The 20,857-nt window shown below is 35.2% G+C and overlaps 1 protein-coding gene across 2 annotated transcripts in view; it reads right to left on the reverse strand.

The window, feature by feature from the left end:
* Positions 1 to 20,509, reverse strand: part of LOC149795200 (sialin-like) — a 98,423-nt gene extending 77,914 nt beyond the window's left edge. Inside the window, exons 1-2 of one of the 2 annotated variants that reach the window (XM_089964941.1) lie at positions 20,309 to 20,509; positions 365 to 445 (exon numbers count right to left, since the gene is read on the reverse strand). In XM_089964941.1, the coding sequence (XP_089821067.1) occupies positions 365 to 422 (58 nt within the window). In that variant the 5' untranslated portion in view covers positions 423 to 445; positions 20,309 to 20,509. Of the gene's footprint in view, positions 1 to 364; positions 692 to 20,308 lie in introns of those variants that run through there. The other variant, XM_089964940.1, reaches the window with a different exon arrangement.
* Between the last annotated feature and the right edge of the window lie 348 nt (positions 20,510 to 20,857).

The following is a 20,857-nucleotide window of genomic DNA, read 5'->3' on the forward strand; positions in this document are numbered from 1 at the left end:
GATATTTAAAAACTGTGTAGAACATCACCTGAACAAGAAAGTGTGTAGAGGTGCATATGGAGTATTCTGAGTACGTTTATTTTTTGGGGGGTTGGGAGTTGGGAGTAGAGTTTGTTTGGGGTCTTTGGGGGGTGATGTTATGTTTACGTGTATAAATATAATAAGCCGTATTACAAACTTTACACGTATACTTCTGTGTAACATTTATAACAGAATCAGTCTTGGCAAATTAATAATAAACACACCACAGATAAAATGGCGGCAAACACGCCTAAGTTTAAAAAAGCCCAACTAGTTAATTACCTTATTAAGCATTTAAAACTCATGAATAAATACTGCTGAATTCCAAATCGAAATGGCTTACCTTTTCTTGGGTCGATCTTCTGATCCACGGGCTCACTTTCTGCATCATGACTCGCCATATTGCCACGTGGTTTCTTCCCGACTGTAAACAAACGGTATTACAGTGAGTGATGAGCGAGATATGTGTACCTCTACCACGACAAGTGTGTCTTGTAACCAACTGGATGGCTGTCTGGAGATAACTGCTTTTGTACCATTTGGTTTTCACAAAAATTACACTTGACCTTTTATGTTTATGAATTACCGTGAGACTGACCTATTTACTGAATGCTGATGCAATATTTTGTGTTAAAATCACGACTCGTGTGTCTTTCCTATACTGGTTACACAAGTGAAATCAATAATGCAACACAGGCGGTCCAGGCCGGATACATTAGTATACCGTATATACGTTCTATTACAGAATAGCTGCATCAGTTATCCTAATCTTTAATCAACATACACCGGCTTTGAACAAAACTAAACTCGACGAATTAGTATTATTTCCGAATTTAAATGTATGCACTAGTGAGAAAAACACTGTAAAAGAATATATTATTCAGTTCATTTGAACTTAATTGCATAAAGCAGCAGAGAGGGTGAACATACCACTTGCTTTAAAATCCATTTATGAACATAAAACCTCATATGAAAAAAATGAAAATAAAAGGTCAATAACGTCAAACCGAAGCCTCTAACTAAAACCGAATTTCTCTAATTGGGTTAGTTTTTTGTTAATTTATCTTTGTCGTTCGTGTGTTTCAAATTTTGTTTACCCACCGTGACATATTTGTGGTCGCACCCTCTCTGGTGCTATACATGTGTGAGTAATTAAATCATTATTATATCAATCTCTCAATCAAATATTTTTACAAGACCTATACGATATCGTGATCTAGGATCACGTAAATTTATTGTTATAAATCCGTATGGAGTAGATTGTGCTTTTGAAAAGAAGTTTTTGAACCTAATCATGTCCATATCCCCACTACACCAAGTCTGATGAATATTTCGCAGAGTATGTGTATGGACTCCATTAAACACAACTAAAATATTGCAGTTATCTCTGATCACTTTAGGTATTTGTGAATATCGCTAAGTAACATCAATCACATCAGTATTTTTATGTCTGCCTCGAGAAAATATTCTACCTGGATTTGATTGTTTGTCCAACATTACATCATCGTCCCACGAGATTATTAACAAATCCATCGAGGTTATCTACAGATGGGGTCTCATCAATATCGGTGATAAAATTAATAATATCGTTGCCGTCCTGGTCCAACAATTTTGCATTTTCATTAAAATCTTTAAGCACATCGTAGCATCTCTGAGCATCAACTGACGGAGCTACTAAATACAACTTATCCATTTTTGAGCCATTTCATCATCGGATTAAGTAATAACTGCGTCTTACCATACCCAGATGGACTTATGATAATTGCTCTGATAAAATTTGGTAGCGCTGGATGATGAATTTGACTGGCTCTTGCTTTCGTGTCGCTGAGAAATCAGTGACACCCAGCATCCACCCCCACAAGTGGATTAACAACAATAATAACAAAAAAATAAAAGAGCTTCACTTTCAGGTAAATGTGTAAAATGTGGTACAAATAAATATATATTTATTTCGTCTCGTATGCAAACAGGTGGTGATATCACTACTTCATTAGGAAAATTACCAGGAACTCCATGGACTAAATACCCAGGTGAAAAACATCTTCCAGGATATAATTATTGCGGTCCTGGAACTCGAGTTGATATCCGACTTGATGAGCGAGACCTAGTAATGTTTCCTAACTGAAATATTCTCAGCATGATTTTTATTTTTTAATGTTTTTCTAATTTCATGGTGTTTGTTTTTGTAATAATATTTATATATGTTTTTTATGTTATGGGTGTTGTCTAATGATGTAAAGCGCTTAGAGCTTCCAAAGATTAGGCGCTGTACAAAGTCCTCATTATTATTATTACTATTATTATTATTATTATTATTATTATCATTATCATTATTATTATTATTAGCTGAAGTTGTATTGGAGGGGTAGAGCAGCGATTAGTAAACTCGCTGATGCAGCAAATGTTACACGATATGTTGCTGCAAATTGGTTAGCACGACAGGCAATATGGCAAATTTACCTACCACCACCTAAAAAAATCCGCATGCACATTTTCATGTCAGCAATCCTAATGAAGTTCATCAAGCAGATATTTTGTTTTTACCACACGATACTATTAAAACTGGTAGACGTCAATCACGTACATACAAATACGCGTTAAGTTTCGTTGACGTTGCAAGTAGATATAAGGAAGCAGAACCGTTATCAACTAAAACTGTAGCTGAAGTTGTATCTGCTTTTGAACGAATTTATCAACGAGGATCCTTGCGATGGCCAAAGTTACTACAGGTTGATCCTGGCAAGAAATTTCTTGGTGCAGTATCATCTCTGATAAAAAATACAATGTCAAAATCAGACGAGGACATGCTGCAATTCATCGTGATCAGGCAATTGTTGAACGATTTAATCGAACACTTGCTGAGCGGTTATTTGGATATCAATATGCAAAGGAAATAATTCAGAAAGATATGAGATCTCGCGAATGTGTTGCAAGATTACCAAGTGTGATAGCTGCGTGAAATTACTCGTGCAATTTATATGAAACCCATTAATGCAATTACAACACACAAAAAAACATATGCCAATACAACGACCGACACGACTTTTCAAAACAACCAGTACTACGCAATATTACTGTAAGATATTTATATGAACTTGGTGAATTTGAAGGTGGTAAAAAAAAATGAGTTATTGATCCTATTTGGAGTGTGACGAAACATACAATTTATAGCGTGGTAAGACCCACGGGTAGACCTGCAATCTGTAGACTTGATTTGACTGCTCCTCAACGTGGGTTTGTACGTGAACAATTACAACTAATTCCTGAAGACACACAATTACCACCGCATTCACGTTCGTAAACTAGCACCTCGACGTCGATTACATTCAAGATAGGTCAGCATCACATTTTCGCCTGTGTTAAACCAAGACTAATATTAATTCTATCTACGGTAAACTGTCTTAGATTATCATTTGAATATTACTGTGTTACAGCTCGCACAATAATTATTTTGCTGTTGTTTCACTGTCATGCTAAATTCAGCATCGAAATTCAAGCCGCGCTTTATTTCGTCACACTGTTTATAACTAATTTTTTTCTTACTATATTATCGTTAGTTTCCTGAATTTTATTATTTTCTGTGAAGTCTATGACAATTCTCCGCAACTAAGATATTCTTCTGACTCGAGACACTGCGAGATAAACGAAGTTTGACCATTCGATACGATCATCGACGATCGAAACATTTGTTTCAGAGATTGTCAATCCTTGTGATGAATTAATTGTTATTGCGTATCCTATAGTCCATGGAGTTTTTTCACAGTTAATGCGCTCTCAACAACACTGACACAAACTAAAACAATATAATTTAATACAAGATTTTGTTTCTCTAACGATCCTGGTATATCAGCGTCGATATTTTCTCGTCGCGTATCTGCTGGTCGATAACACAATGGTACTGGTAGATTTGAACATTTTTCTTTATGTAACATAAATAATTGTTGTTGAAATGTATCAGGAACTATCTTTCTGCTTGAACTATCAAATCATTTGGTCTCCATAAATTCCAAAAGTTGTTTATAGGAGTTTCTGAAATTATTTCACGCATTATTTCACACTGAATTTAATCATGTTGTAGTCTGGTTAATTTCTTAAACTCTCTTAATTCTGGATCAAGTGCTCTATAATCATCAGTTATTTCTTCATAATAATCCACAAGTTTTATCAGTCATTTATGTGGAGAGAATCCAACACAAGGTGGTGGTTGACCATGATCGTCACACATTATTACAGCAGTATATGTTGTCAATAGCCAATCAAGAAATAGTTTTAACGTTTCTAATGAAACGGTGCATATTTCATCCCAAACAATAATCCTTGGAATACATTTCTCGCCCATTCGTTCATGAGTCCATTTGTCTTCCTTCCATCGAAAGAATTTATGATAAGTGCATGATTTAATATTTCATTCTTTCATTTCTCTTGCGAGTCCGTGTGTAGGTGTTAATACAACTAGATCAAAATTTCGAAATAATTCGATCACACGTGTTGTTTTACCACAACCTTCAAGCCCATTGAGATAAACTGTTTTATGTCTAGCTCCTGGATCTATTACTGATGGTGCTAATGAGAATTTTAATATTTGATTTTTCGGTAATAAACATCCTTAATTTCAACGTCGGCGGATTCAGAATAATTAAGTATAATTTCTTGTTTAATTCTGCATTCACCCCAAGATGCATAAGTGCCGATATGTAGTTGTTCTAGCAATCCTGTATTTATTTTATTGATATAAAATGACTCCGTAGCGACTCTGACAGCAAACTCAGAAACTCTGTTTATCATCAATAATAGATTTATCGGAAAATACATTGGAGATCTTAAATGAGTAAACTGCGGTGACTTACCATCAATATAACTCACAATTGTACCTAATTTAGTCCCGTCTGATAAATTAACATTACTTCGACTTATAAATGTGTTTCTATTCTTTGTATCAGCAATTATAAAATCGAGTTCAGCAGCATCTATAATTAATCTTATACAATGTCGTTTATGATCATATGATCCTTCTTGGGTGAATTTACCGATTAATTTTTCTGCCAAGATATTTTGCCAATTTTTCTGCCAAGATATTTTGCCATTTTATTCTCAAAATCTGTCATATCAGGATTTTCATCATCAGAATATTTCTTTTGTTGTGGTAACCAGACTTGTTTCTGTGAACTATATGATATAATTACTTCACTTACAATCAACGATATCAGTATTTTTACAACGAGCATATATCATAATAATACTGTTGGTGCCCATATTTGTTCTGAAAAATGTTTGCCAAACCAGACATAACAAATCGGATGAAGATCTTCGGCAAGCTTAACTGACTCGATACAAGCGAATCCATTCAGGTCAAAATATGGTAATGGTCCATTTATCGATACTCTGGTCATCACGTGTGTTGGAAGTCCAAATCCATCAAAATACTTAGAACACTCTCCCACACCAGAAAACACCCTGTATAACATGCAACCATATCAACTGAGATAACATCCTTATAATCGTACCTGGTATTCAATAATCCACCTTGTCCATATTCGATACAACTCGATATTATAGCATTGAGAAAATCAAGCCTCGTAGGATTCCACGAATGTTTCTCTCTAGCAAAATGGAACAAAATGAGTTTGTGAAACATCCTATCATCAAGAATTATGAAGCATATCGTAATGGTGTAATCAGAAAATGTCAACTAATATACTAGTTGGTAACGTCACTAATACTATTTACCTCTTGATCAATACTAAGGGGAATACACATTATTTCAGTCATAGATTTATCTACGAATGTTTTCAGCAGGGTAATCAAGGACGGTCCTGTAACTGATCATATTAATGTCAAGAATTTCTATAACTATTTAGATAATTTGAGAGCCATTACACAAAGCCGGAACAGAGATTTCGTGGTACTGGTAAACATTCAGAAACAGCAAAACTGTGTGTAAGTCTGTGAATAAAGAAACTGGTGAAGAAATAATATTTCAATCAAAGAACGCAGCTGGAAAATATTTTGATAGTTGAATGCGTTCGGTAAAATATGTTGCAGGTAATATCACGAGATCTGCTTTTTCGAAGAAATATAAACAAAAAATAAATTTTTGACTATTGTTCAAGGGAGATAACTCCGTCAAGTTAAGCTCTCTCTGGTGTGTGTGTGTGTGTGATTTAGATTTTTCACGTAGCTTTAACAATTTTTCAGTCATATCGCTACGATGACTGCAGTGTGGCAGTTTATAGTAATGTCTAGCACTGGGGCATCATGCCGCAGACATGTAGCATCATGTCCCACCCAGTCACATTATCCTGACACCACGCCGACCAGTCCTAACACTAACCTCTTAATGCTGAACGCCAAGCGAGGCAACTGTTAGTACCATTTTTGTAAGTCTTTGGTATGACTCGGCCGGGGTTCGAACCCGCGACCTCCCACATCCGAGGCGGACGCTCTAAAACACTAGGCCACCGGAGCGGTCTTATACAATGCTGTAAATATGCTACTAAAATTAAGATTGTATATTCTCTATAAATAGCTTAATAAGTAAATATGTAAATATTTTATTATTATTATAATTTTTATATATATAATGAACTTTGAAGATATTAATGTTATTATTTTCTGCAATTAAAATGTTAAAATATGACGGTATAAAAATTGAATTTGATCCAGAAAAATTATTTGTGATTTTGATTCATTGCAAACACGAAAATCTGAAGATAGATACACACCAAGTACAGATTTACTAAGCTCATCCAACATTCTATGTGTGTGTGGGTGCCACTGTGGCCAGTTGGTACAGAGTCTGATAAGTAATGAACGGGTTCTAGACGTCTGAAGGCCACCGTCATCCGGCTTGTATGCGTTCCATTGGAAAACAACTTATCTATCATTTTCAAAGATAAGATAATGTCGTAATCCATTTATCTGTGTCAGTTTGCGCTTCTCCACTAATGTTTCTTGTTCTACAATCACATCTCTCTCTCTCTCTCTCTCTCTCTCTCTCTCTCTCTCTCTCTCTCTCTCTCTCTCGTACCTACCTATGCAGAAATAAGCAAGGTATGTTTCATGAACATGTATGTTACCTAGATATGGGACAGAAGGGAAATAATACTACCTTTACGACATTTTTAATCAAACTTAAGGAAAATTTGCAACCTCGTGGTACTTAACACAACAGTAATGAACCTCAACTATCAGAAAAAACAAAAACAAAATATGTAGGAATTCACAAGAATTCATGTGATGATTTGCAATAGCAAAATATTGAAATCGTGTCCTTAATTATTAAGAAATCGCACACCAAATTATGAAATAACATTATTTTTCTCATACATTGGACTCAGCCATGCTCATGATAAGTATGCAGTGCAAGAAGTTCGTGAAAACCATTGCACTTGAACCTGGTTTTATGGAGAGAGAAGACAATAATAATACCAATAATGAGGACTTTGTGTAGCGCCTAATCTTTAGAAGCTCTAAGCGCTTTATAACATTAGACAACAACTATAAGATAAAAACATATATAATGATATGATTACAAATAACAAACACCATGAAATTAGCAAACATAAAAACATGCTGAAATATTTAAGGTAGGAATCATTATTAGGTCTTAAGTTTGTTCTTGCAGTCGAAATAAGTGAGTTTTGAGAGCCCTCTTGAATGGGATCACTGTGTCTTTGTGTCTAAGTTCAGTGGGCAATTCATTCCACGTTCCTGGGCCCTGGTATGAAAAAGAACGAAATCCATATGACTTCGTTTTCATAGTGGGAGTAATGAGTTACGATTGTCAGAAGAGGAGTGTAAGTATCTTGCTGATGTGTACACATGGGTGAGATCGGATAGGTATGTTGGACTAGAGTCCGACAGTGAAACGTAGCACAGAGAACAAATTTTGTGTTTGATTCTGGATCGAATGGATAGCCAGTTTAGTGTACAGAGCAGCGGGGAGGTGTGCTCTGATCGTAGTACTCTTAAGTATGATCCGAGCAACTGTGTTTTGAACTTTTTCAAGTTTTTGAAGTAGATATTATGAACCAGACAGAAATGAGTTACAATAGTCCAGTCTTGAAAGTACTAATGAACACACAAGTGTTTTAGTGGCATCAACTGAAAGATATTTGCGAATGGAACTGATGCATCTCAGCCCAAGATATGCATCCTTGCATATGTTCATGACATGCTGGTGCAACGTGAGAGTACTGTCCAGAGTAATACCTAGGTTTCGTGCTGACTTTGTGAATATAAGGTTGGTGTTGCTTATATTTATTGTTTGAGGTAAAGGATGTGAATGAGAATTTTTTTTTGTTGTGATCAGAATTGCTTTAGTTTTATCATCATTCATCTGAAGCTTGTTACATGTCATCCATGATTTCACATTAGAAATGCACCTCTCTACACCTTGGATGTTAGCACCAACTTCAGTTGGGTGGCCATATTTGTATATTTGGGTGTAATCAGCGTACAATTGATGAGACACTGGATGATGATCTATGACACTTGAGAGTGGCTGAGTGTATAGAATGAAGAGAACAGGTCCAAGAACAGACCCCTGTGGAACACCACAACACAGATCAACTGGGCTGGAGTGTATTCCATTTGCAGGCACAATTTGTCTCCTGTTGAACAAGTAAGAATTGAATCACATTAAAGCTGTATCATGAATGTCAAATACATGCTGGAGACGGTGAAGTAATATATCATGGTCTATTGTGTCAAATGCATCACACAAATCAAGGAGGATTAGGACTGTAATCTTTCCGCTATCCAAAGCAGAGATAAGGAGTGGACTGGCGAGTATCACGTGATGGCGGTTTGTTTAACAACAAAGGAAGTTGTAGCAGTGCAGCAAGACAGCTGAGTAAAAGTCTAATTGTTCTCGTTTCCAAAACAAGGAGATGAAGCAACACAGGCAACAAGCACACATACCATAAAAAACAGAAGAAAAAACAGAACAGCTGCTGCAGGCCGGTTAAGCGATAGCGCCATCTTGAACAACTTAAAGTTCGTTCAATGTATAGTGATATGCAGATATTTCATAAAACTTTGTTTTATGAAAATTGTGTTTATAAATTTTGTTAGCAGATAGTAGACACTAGTTTTCACAACCTTTGACTTTGAAATTAGTCCAACGAATGTTGACTGTGGAATTGTTCATTGAAAAACTAATCAATACGAAATTTCTTTAGAATTCTTTGTTGATATATGGAAAAAAAGGTCTTGCACTTAATGCAAGTGAAAATAAAGTGCAAAATGTAAGCAGTGACTTTAACTGTGTACCTGGGTCAGACAAGAATGGTTCCAAACATTCTATGTTGTACAATTAATGTAAATAGGGAACTAGACTTAAGACATTTGTTGTACTGATTACTTGTTGGATACTAAAGACGATTAATATATTTATCATTCATCACTGTAATGTTTCTTAAAGACATGTGATTATTTTGATGACGAGAATTAGACTAAAAGTAATGTACATGTGTTATAGTTGCACGCATGTTTCTTTAATAAACGATGCCACCAGTCGACAAAATAAACATTGACCGATCCCACCGATGTCAAGTCATGTTTATTATCACATGTATCATGCATACATGCATTCATACATACATGCATGCATGCATACGTGCATACTTACATCCATCCATCCACACACACACACACACACACACACACATACATACATACATGTATTTGAGAGAGAGAGAGAGAGAGAGAGAGCGGAGGCGATAGTTTTGAAGATTGAATATTGTAACCTTCCGGACCTTTGAAAGACATTATTCATGTATGAGATGAACTATTACAATTTCGGTACAAGTCTTTGTATATCATTCATGGTCTTTTTTCTATCCTACACCCCCACCATGTTTTCACCTCATCTTCATCAATAGTATAGTTATTAGATAAAGTATCATTTGTACCTCTCTAACGTCATTATTACCATAAATGCTAAATATAAGTAATTTTTTATTCATCTGCCTTTGCTCTATCATCATCGGTAAATCATTCAATAATCATTTTGTTGTCTCTCGCATCATCATTAATTGTAATGTATAGTATTACGTATTGATTTTATCCGTCACAACCATTCTCTCTCTCTCTCTCTCTGTCTCACACACACACACACACACATACACACACACACACACACACATCACCATCATCATCAATGGCTAATCAGTGGCATAAAGTATCAGCTATTCTCCTTTCCTACTGTTTTTGTTTTCTCTCAGTCATTATCATATCATCATAATAAATAGTACATCTCTCATACAATTATCATATTTCTTCTCCGCTATTATTTTCTGTTATGAAAAAATATCAGTACAAACAACAAATGATCTTACCTGGTGGCAACCTCTAGAAAATCGATCACATTTTTTTAATCAACTGAGTCCAGCATCCGTCTTTAATATTTTTGAAGTGTGATGACGTCATCAACCGTTATTTCTACTATCCGAACTTTAACTACATATTTCTGTTCTGGAAATTTATACAAAATTATACAATGATACAATCTGAAATAAAAAGCAGGCTCAACATTTTATCTTGTGATATTACTTTCATCATGTTATTCAGCCCGTGGTAGAATGGGCAACTTCCGTCTGGTGGATTCTAATAGAAAGGGTTTGTGACCGTAATGGTGAAAATAAAGGTTAATTCGCCGGACTGGATTCATGACATGGTCGTCCGATAGTTATGCGTTGGTACGTCACTGTCTTTTGAATGCGTATGTGTAGTTTTTCAGTCTTCTTGCGATTCTGAAGCGATAAAAGACGCTTGATAAATGTCGAATCGAGTGGAGGGTTGTGGTCATGCTTGCACACCTTGTGTTCATTTATAGTACAGATAAGGTGATTTCATTTTGTCAGAGATTTCGCAGTACTTTATTGATAAAACGTCAGACTCCTGTGGTATTAGCACAATTACCGTAGTTTTGTAAAAAAAAAAAAAAAAAAAAAAAAAAAAAAAAACCCAAAATAAATAAAGGGTCAAAGGCATACCAATGAACTTTTCTAAAGCCAAGCAGTAAGACTGAATATAAAAAATAGAGATTGGGACCTAAAATTGGGAGGTTTTTCGTGGCATTTTTAAAGCCTTGTTTTCACTAAATATTGATCGATCTTTGTGGTGAAATTCGCTAAAAGACTCGCCCTTTCTCCATGTGACGTGCCCTATTTCCATATTCTGATCAGCTGTGGTCAAACTGCAGAATAGCTAAAGATTAGTCTTAAATAAACAAGCAAGAAAGCCGGAGCGGCTAATTAAAAGTTAATCCCTATCCATGCAACTATTTAGTGAAAATGATTGGCCCTCTGCCGTAATTGAAAGAAACCACGTTCTACACTATTGTGTGTTACGCATGCACCAGCAAATAAAGGATTCTCAATTTTTTTAAAACTAAAGGTACCAAACAAGCCAGCCTCATGGTACCGTACATGTGGCAACTATTTTCCCCTCTTTGTATATCCGACTTTATTCCCTTATTGTCAATTCGTAAAGCATTTAGTATTGTTTATTATAAAACATGTATTCTGATTTAGTTTTGTTTTGTGGACACATTTGCTGCGTGGTATGTATTTTCATTCATTTTTTAATTTAACGATGGTAGTTATCATTGGTATATACGGTATAAAAATGTCAGGTGTTCACTCGTCTAAGTTTATTTCGTGGGAATGGCGCTACAGCAGATGAAGTTGCAGCATTCGTAATGATCATTCTTGGCATTGAAATTAATTATCGACGATTTTATTGTTGCGGTTTACTTTTTGTTCTGTTTCTTTTTTATTTTTGTATTATTGTTGAGGTAAAAAAAAATCATTACTTTACGTGAATACTATTTAAACTTAACATTCTATTTTGTGAAGAAGCTAATTCTTTATGGTAAAGTAATTATTTCGTCACAACAATAATTCACAGGTGATACAACAGAACATGATGTAGGACTTGTCTTGTTTAGAAGAAATGAAACTCGAAGACATAATGTAATAATTGGGAGTTCTCTGCAAAAATAGGAAGATATTATGTAATCGGGAGGTAGGCGTGGAGCAACCCAAAATGTCGGGAGTTTTTTCCCCTCACGGCGTGAAAGTTGACAGGTATAATATAAGGTTGCTTACATCAAAGCAAACTACAACTCAGCTTTTACGGTATTAGCATCGAGCCGTATTGTTTGTTCATTGTGTTGTCATACTGGGATTACATTTTAATGAGTTAGGCATTTATCAATTTCATTGCAAAGTAAAAACGTAATTTCCGGTGCACTGATATAAAATGTTCAATGCAATATTGCATAAACAAACAATAACTGAGTCAAAAGGGAGAGATAGCGTTACAGCAACTCGCATTTGCTAAATTCTTGTCATCGTTCGATCAAATTATACACAAATCTAAATTAGGCAGAAACAATAAGAACACATAAAAATTTTTAATAAAATTTTCAAACAAGTTTATACCTTTCCTTTTCAATAATCATGCACGCCAACTTCGAGATAAGTATACATGTAAAAAAAAATACAATTATGCCTAAATAAATGCATTTAGAATTTGTGCATCTTGAGATATCTCGCAGTTGTAGGTCGGCTTATACTCAGGCCATGCACTTTCAGTGTTTATACCTGTTCAGTTTGGGGGTCGGCTTATGCGCGAACCTGGTTATACGCGAGTATATACGGTATCTCCGCAATACAGTGATGATATATTGCGTCATCACCTCTAACGTGTCCCTGGTTGTAATATATGCGATATACCCATTTTTTAAAAAATTAACATTTACATCAGCATACTCAGGTTTTAAATGTTTTTTCCTTTAAAGAAAACCTATCATTGCAGCATGATGTCAATTTTCCTCCTTAACTTGTTTAAATTTTTCAACAGCACCTTCTCTAAAAATTTAATCAATGGAATATTTTCTTTTCTTAAGGTTTTGGTAGATCTTTTTTATTTCACCAATACCTTCAAGTATCTCTTCTTCATTCCCAGGGGGTTGAACGGCAGTTATTCCAGCTGGAACATCTCTTAAAATTATTTTTGTCTGTTTTGTTCTTCATACTATCTTTTCAGTTTGATCAGCCGTTTATTTTAACTTTGGAAGAAGGCCTTCAGTAGCTTCTGCAACTCTTTCAGTAATCTTTGTAACAGGTTCAAAAAATTGTTCTTTATCTTCTGCATATTCAACTTGTGCTTCTTGACGTTCTTGCAGTTTTTGTTTGAGAGCATAACGAACAGGAAGATAACTTCTAAATGCTTCTAGTCTTTCTCTAGCTAATCTACTAGTGTAAGATTCCATTATTGATATAATAATGATTTAATTACTCACACATTTATAACAGCAGAGAGGGTGCGACCACAAATAAGTGTCACGGTGGGTAAACACAATTTTGAAAAACACGAACGACAAAGATAAAGTAACAAATAAAACTATCCCAATTAGAGAAACTCGGTTTTTGTTAGAGGCTTCGGTTTGAAGTTATTGACCTTTTATTTTCTTTTTTTTTCGTATGAGGTTTTTTGTTCATAAATGGACTTTAAAGCAAGTGGTCTGTTCACTCTCTCTGCTGCTCATAAGCTAGGTATCGAATTTGCTTCCGCGTTTCAGTGAATGAAACATTTTGATTGTATAGCTGAATTACTTAATCCGGAATCATTACAACGAAATTACACGTATTTATTGTATTCCCCAATAAAAACATCAAACAGAATCGTCGGCATTTCTTGGCAGTGTCGTTAAACAGTAGAAACTCGTATACGACCGCAACATGTGAGACAAAATTGTAACTTAAGTTACTGTATAATTGAAGTACGAACCACTGCATAAAGAGATAAACGATACTCTATAGAGAAGTATATAGCTACGATAAAAATGCAGGTTAAGGCAGCTAATTTTGAATAATATTACCATAAATACATATATTTAATAGAAAGCTAGCACAATACCCAAAAAGGGGGAAAATAAAATTGTAATATATCTTCTTTTAAGTTTTATAATTGACTAGCACACCTCTCAAACGATCAGGGTCTGAGCACTGTAGAATGGAATGCAGAGAAGGCGGAAGCGAGTGGACTAACTAATTACTGAATCGATTAAGGAAATTGAATGACAGGTCAGAAACCAACCAAGTCAATTCTGTATATTGGAAGAATGCGATTTCACGTTTACACAATCACCAGATCTCATATTTTTTAAAACAATTTCGTTTTGATTGTAAGTTTGTAGTTTTGTGAGGTTGAACGCCTTTCGCATGTTAGTGGGTTAGACATTGAGGCCAGTAAATGCGCTGAACGAAGAAACCGTGAAAAACCCGGGGAAGAGTGTACCCATTGGAAGATAATAGCAAGCTTTCTCATAAACCCACGCTGGTAGATCAGAGACTCGAACTCAATGCAGACAGCGGTGAGATGTGTGATGATCTGTAAAGACGATTGTCTTAAAACATTAGGCCTCCTGGGATCCATTTTGAATGTAAAAAATTGCAAGTTATTATTAGTTCTAAATTTATGGGAACGCTGTATTATATGCAAGAGTGAGATTGTAACAAACAAAAATATGTGATAATTGACTAAGACAACTCAATCAAACAGTTGGGGTAGGGGTGCGGGGGTAAAAAAGCTATTAGTGCATTATTTGGCTGAATTTATCATTTACACTTAAATTACGTAAATAAAGAATCAGTTTTCGTTATACATATCAGTTAGTTAGCATTTTGATCACATAACTGAATTAATACAATATGATCCAAATCCAGTCATCAAACCGCAAGTTCTTCAATAAAGTAAGCCACCAAAACCTAAAATTAACTGCTACATCTTTCTTAGACTCTACCAAACCCTAAAACACAAAAAATGAAAACGATTTGTGTACACTCTGTGCTGAAAATATGCAGTGATAATTTTAAACAAGAAACCACTATGTCTATCCTACTGGGTGAAAAATTTGTGAGTCGAATTGGGGCTCCTCTGGAGTGTTCACATACGAAAGTATTTTCGCAAATTTTGCTTATTTCCGTGATGGTGCAGCTATTTTGATTCTAAGCTAAATGTTACATTGAAATCTGATACGACACGGCAATTGAATCATTGCTCTTAGTAACAATGTGAATTTTGTAGATGTCATTAGCGTAATGAACTTTGCAGATGTCATTGTGACACATAGCCATTTTAAGTTGATGTATGTGATTATGTACCGTGTTAAACCCACGATGTGTAAGGTTACGGTACTGGAATTGGTCTAGGGTAGGCATGATTGATTCTTAATAAGGTTCTGTTTGACAGCTTCGAGAGGGAACTGATCAAGATGAGCTAAATTGGTTTTATTTATTTAAAAATTGCCCAGAGGTTGCAATTTTGCAGAAACAGCGTTTGTACTTGCTGAAACATGTTTCATAAGTAGAAACTGTGCAGAGATCGGTTGTTAAGAAAAGCTGGACGAAAGTGAAATTTTACATACTCTGGAGAGGCGGTTAGATAAACCTAAATTCCGATTGGATAAGTAACGGCTTGGGGTGTGTTTCCATGCTACTTTTCATGTTCTATAAACGTCTTACCTGGCACAATTAATCAAGTTTTGAAATCATTACTTCCAGGAAAGTAGTACATTCTTTTTCTCGTAAACACAATTGTCCGGAGGGACGTGTTTGGAAGTCTTTGAGAGACGACGCTGCTAAATGGGAAGCGAGCCAACTTCGAAAGCACAATGTATGATGTCTTAATTTCATGCAATTTTCTATGACATGAGTCAGAAGATAATTGTTTGAATATATTTGTATCAATTTCATACATCAGTTTTCTTTGATATGAGTCTGAAGATAATTGTTTGAATACATTTGTCTCAATTTCATATATCGTTTTTCTTTCACATGAGTCTTACGTTAATTTGCTAAAATTGTTTGTCTTAAATGATACGAATCACACATGCTAAGAGTTGGCTATTATTAGGTCTGTAGGATATGTATACCGATAAATTGTTAAATAGCAAATGAATGTAGTTAAGACGGGAAGTGAATTTTGCTTGATCGATTTGTATAACAAAGATTTGAAGTCTTTTAACCAAGAATCGGTTGCTTTAGCATTGGAGCAACAATTCAGACGATACGGCTAGTTAGTGTCGGCCGCATGGTGCAGGCTCGATACTTGGTCTAGTTAATAATTAATAGTTCATGTAGCAGGGCTTAATTGAATATACTATAAGTTAATAGCCATGTTGGGGAGATATGTTAATCTTCCTGTACTATATTAGTTTTCTTATTGGAGAAAACTAAGCTAGAATTTATACGGTAAGGAATGCAAGTTCGGGACCTGAAACCATATTGGCAGTTAGTGTATGTTTAGAAATACGACATGAATATCTCTAACCAGAGAGGAGTGACTATTCTGTCCAAGAATTAAAATACCCTACAAAATATTTAGGTTGCATACATCTTATTCTGAAAGGAAATAGCTCAACGAGATATATTAGAGATTATCCGTATAGGAATCAGTGACACGCAAGAGGCTAGATGCGAGAAAGAGGCCATTGTAGGCAGCAACGTATGCGAAGCCGGGGGGGGGGGGTAATAAATCTAGTCCAACCTCATTTGTTGACTCTGGAGTGACCCGCAACCAGTCATCAAGTTATACAGAAAAGCTGGGCAATTAAGTTCGAAAAGGAAACTCGATTTTATGATGAAATTTGTCCTATTTGTGTAAACGGAACTGCTAGGTGCATCTATTTATATAAATTTTGGTAATTACGTTCTAGTAAAAGTGCATCCCTCGTGTGTCTTGTGCAATTTTATGTTGTTCATCTAATCAATTAAATTGTTATATTCTTGGAATCTGCGATATTCGGCATGAATATTCTTTGCAATACAAGGAAGAACAAACGATTACTTTGAAAGGATTTTCACTCATGGAATAATTGTGTGTCGTACGATATCTAAGACATAATAAAGAATTGCAAGGTATGAAACAGCACTATGAAGTCTGCAACTAAATATAGCAGTAGGGACATAGTATAAACTATATATATACATTGAAAATAAATTAAAAACCTAAATCTAGTTTTGTATTTTTATTCACTATATAATTGTAATATGGCCTCAAAGTTCTTTAAAATATGTTTTGAAAATCTGGATTTGTTAAACATTTTTCAACCATGTGTTCTGAACACACGCTATTTCATGGATATTTTGAACGACATGTAAGTCTTACCTTTATTACCAATTATTGCTCATAATTGATACATGAACGCTGTTTATAGTCAAGTACTGCTTCTCAACACACACACACACACATACACACACACACACACACTTCTTGAGTAATTTATACCTAGTGATAAAAAATATCACAGTGCCGATTATGACAAGATTTCTCATATTAAAAATAAAAAAAATACATATTTTAGCTGAAATCCAAATTGATCAAAAATAACAGCGGTATCGATGTTTTAAACATTCGACGTTCATTTTAATCCCATATATTATAACATTGTTTTCAGAATAGAATGTTTACAAATCGATTGCACTGTCTGGCTGTGTTGTTAAAATCTTGGATTAGTGAAATAACATCTGGCGTTTCCAATAACACAGTACGCTACCTGCTACGCTATAACTGTCACGTGGCAATGTATTTGATGTCACGTGACAATATGTATTTGACAATCACAACAACTTTGTAATGAAAGAGGTGTAGTTGCGGAACCAGACTAGCAAATAGAAAGGATAAATGTGGTTTAGAAGGCATCAAGGCGAGCATGGCGCTCAATGGAAATAAACAAATCAATCAATCAATCAATCAATCAATCAATTTTTAAAAAATAACAAAATATTTTTTTTTAAAAATCAAAACTAGACATAGTACAGTAACTCCATCTGACCCCGCTGCAAGCGTGCCGCTTTGGGCCTCGTAAACAATAGTGCGCGGCTTGGGAATACTAGTTTAAAATAAATACACGTGTGCATACATTACGTGTTACTGGATGAATTGTTGACCAAAATAAACCAGACTGGAACAGAAAGTTGTGATATTAAAATGAATTTCGGATGTTTTTATTCGCACAACTTTACCAAGTACAGTGGAAAGTATCACGGCTGTACACTTGGTATAGTGGGGTTTTAATAAAATTTGAGGTCTTCTGGTACGCGAACAAACCGAGAAATGCTCTCAAGTATATATGAACTTGTAATCCGAGTAGCTTCTTGCCAAATATTAACTGCAATACTCTGCTCCCAGTCCCAAAGATGAGGAAGAGATATGTGTGAGAGTATGGAATCCTGTTCGGGCCAATCGCTCCATCGCGTAGTATTTGAATGGGCGATGGAGCGATGAAGCGATGTGATGGATTGATGCGATGGAGCGATGGTAATTTCATCGTCCCATCGCATCGCTCCATTGCGTCATAGCAGTATGCACACAGGAGAGAATAAACTGCAAAGTATGTGGTCACTAGATTAACCGGAATAGAATAGATATTTACCGGAATAAATGTAATTACTTGTATATTATGTAACAGCAAAATAAAACGAAGATTTTATCACTTTTCAAACAGATCTTGGCTTACATGTATTAATGCAATGTAACAATTTTGTTTTGTGAGCACTTTTGATGTACTTTGAATTGTCATATTTTTATATTGCAAGCATGTGATTTTCCCGCCTATTAATCTTTCTCATAAAATGCACTAAATGTCAGATCTTTAATCAACTCGTTAGACTGTACCTACTGTAATCAATATGTAATTTACGTTAAATATTGATGTCACCATTTACTGCAACGTTTGAGTTGCTACTCACCCACCCCAAGTTTCTTTAAAAATACATCAAATTTCACTCTTAAATCTTACTTTTCTGTTGGTATTACACAATTATTCCGGTATTTTTTTCAGCAAATACCTTTATTTATTCCGGTTAATCTAGTCACCCAAATCATGTGACTTAACTAATTTACAAATGGGCGACCTTTGACAAATGGATAAGAAGCTTCATCAACAATAGCTATTCATACAAGCAAATAATACTGTTTGTAACTTTGTAATAGGTTTCGACATGGTGAATTCTATTTAGATAAAGAACTACCTGAAATGCTCCGTGGACATTATTTAAACTTAGTTCTCTCTTCTTAATCACTGACGCAGCAAATGCCGTTTAAAACTGACTATAGATGTTGTAAAAAATGTTCATTTCAATCGTTGATCCCAGCGAAGTGGGCACAACTTATATAAATAAAATCTACATTAAAAAAAACACAATCTACATTAAAGAAAACACAAAGCAACCCATCATATCCCACCCCCACTCTGTTAATGAATACTGTAACGTAATCGAGCTGACCCTTTGAGACCGGGCAGGGTTTTAAAGAAACAATAAACACGTTCGTGGATGATAAATGACAATATATTAAACACTGGTACTAATTATCTGAAAATAACACAGAAACACATAAAATGAATATAAAACACATATGAAATATACTTTGACTACTATGTCACATTCAAGTAGTCAAAAAGTTCTAGAAACTCCATGTAAACTTCATGTACACAAACATCTCTAGCAAACTTTCATATAAACAAATGCTTGTTGCAAACTCATATAATCAACTACTGGTTGCAAACATGTAGTCAGACACTACTGTCATAATTCACATGTAGTCAAACCACTACTTGTTATTGTACTTTACTTGTAGTCAAAACACTACTTGTTATTGTGCTTTACTTGTAGTCAATACACTACTTGTTATTGTCCCTTACTTGTAGTCAATACACTACTTGTTATTGTCCTTTACTTGTAGTCAAAACACTACTTGATTGGAAAATACACGTTGACACGGCCTTCTCTCTGGCACGGTCACTTTCCCCTCCGCACTTGTACCCGTACGTTGGCACTGAATTGGTGGGTTATACTTGTAATGGTACACCAGACGTCATGGTATTCACAAGCCCATCCGGCTGCTCATAACCGGCGAGGTGAATATGGAAAATAAACACACCTTTCCAATAGTCTAATTTAATTGGAATGGGTTTTGTTGCAACTTCTTTAAGAATATACGATAGGTACGAAGTATGACATAGGAATGCTATGCAATAAAAACAAATATACGTAATGTTATGACATTAATACATACATAATATGTTTTGAAATTAGTCGTGATAGCGACTAGATGAAATTAACTCGCTACTACATTGCCTAGGTTATAACTTAACTGAATTGCAAATATGATAAACGATGTGACCACATAATACAACAATGAACGTGCTTGTACGAAACTGAATAATTATTGTAAATAATAAAAAGAGTTGACTAAAAAACATTCGACTCACCCAACTGTTTGGCTTTAACAAAATTACAATGGCACCTGCCCGACAGCTGAATATGTTTAAAAGCTTCCCTCTATATTGGCTGTGCCCTTCAATATCTCTACCCGATATATATAGTAGTGCGCAATAATACATTATTTCGCACGTGCCGCGCGAGCAATAAAAGCGTCACGCGATACGACGAAAAATTACATTTACAGAAATATTACGGCGCGTGAAACAAGACAACCTGATTTAAATGAAAAGTATGGAAGACTAAATGAGCCATATCGGGCATTTCGTAACAAATACCAACCGTTTCTGTTTATGAATATAAACCGTATCTGTTTATGAATATAAACCGTCTAATATACTATACTAAGCTGACCATATATTGGTTAGAAAGAATATTTAAGCAGCAGAGGGGGCGAATCGGACATTTTGTCCAATCGTTATTTTGCTTAATTATTACTTTCTGCACTCAACGATCTAGTGTCGTCAGCGCCTGGTAAAAAAAAAACGACGACGTCGTTGGGGGATCGTCGCGTCGTCATTTGGTTTAATTAACACCTT

Source organism: Sinohyriopsis cumingii, chromosome 7 (assembly GCF_028554795.1).
Source record: "Sinohyriopsis cumingii isolate HCF-2022 chromosome 7, ASM2855479v2, whole genome shotgun sequence".
NCBI classification, from domain to species: domain Eukaryota; kingdom Metazoa; phylum Mollusca; class Bivalvia; order Unionida; family Unionidae; genus Sinohyriopsis; species Sinohyriopsis cumingii.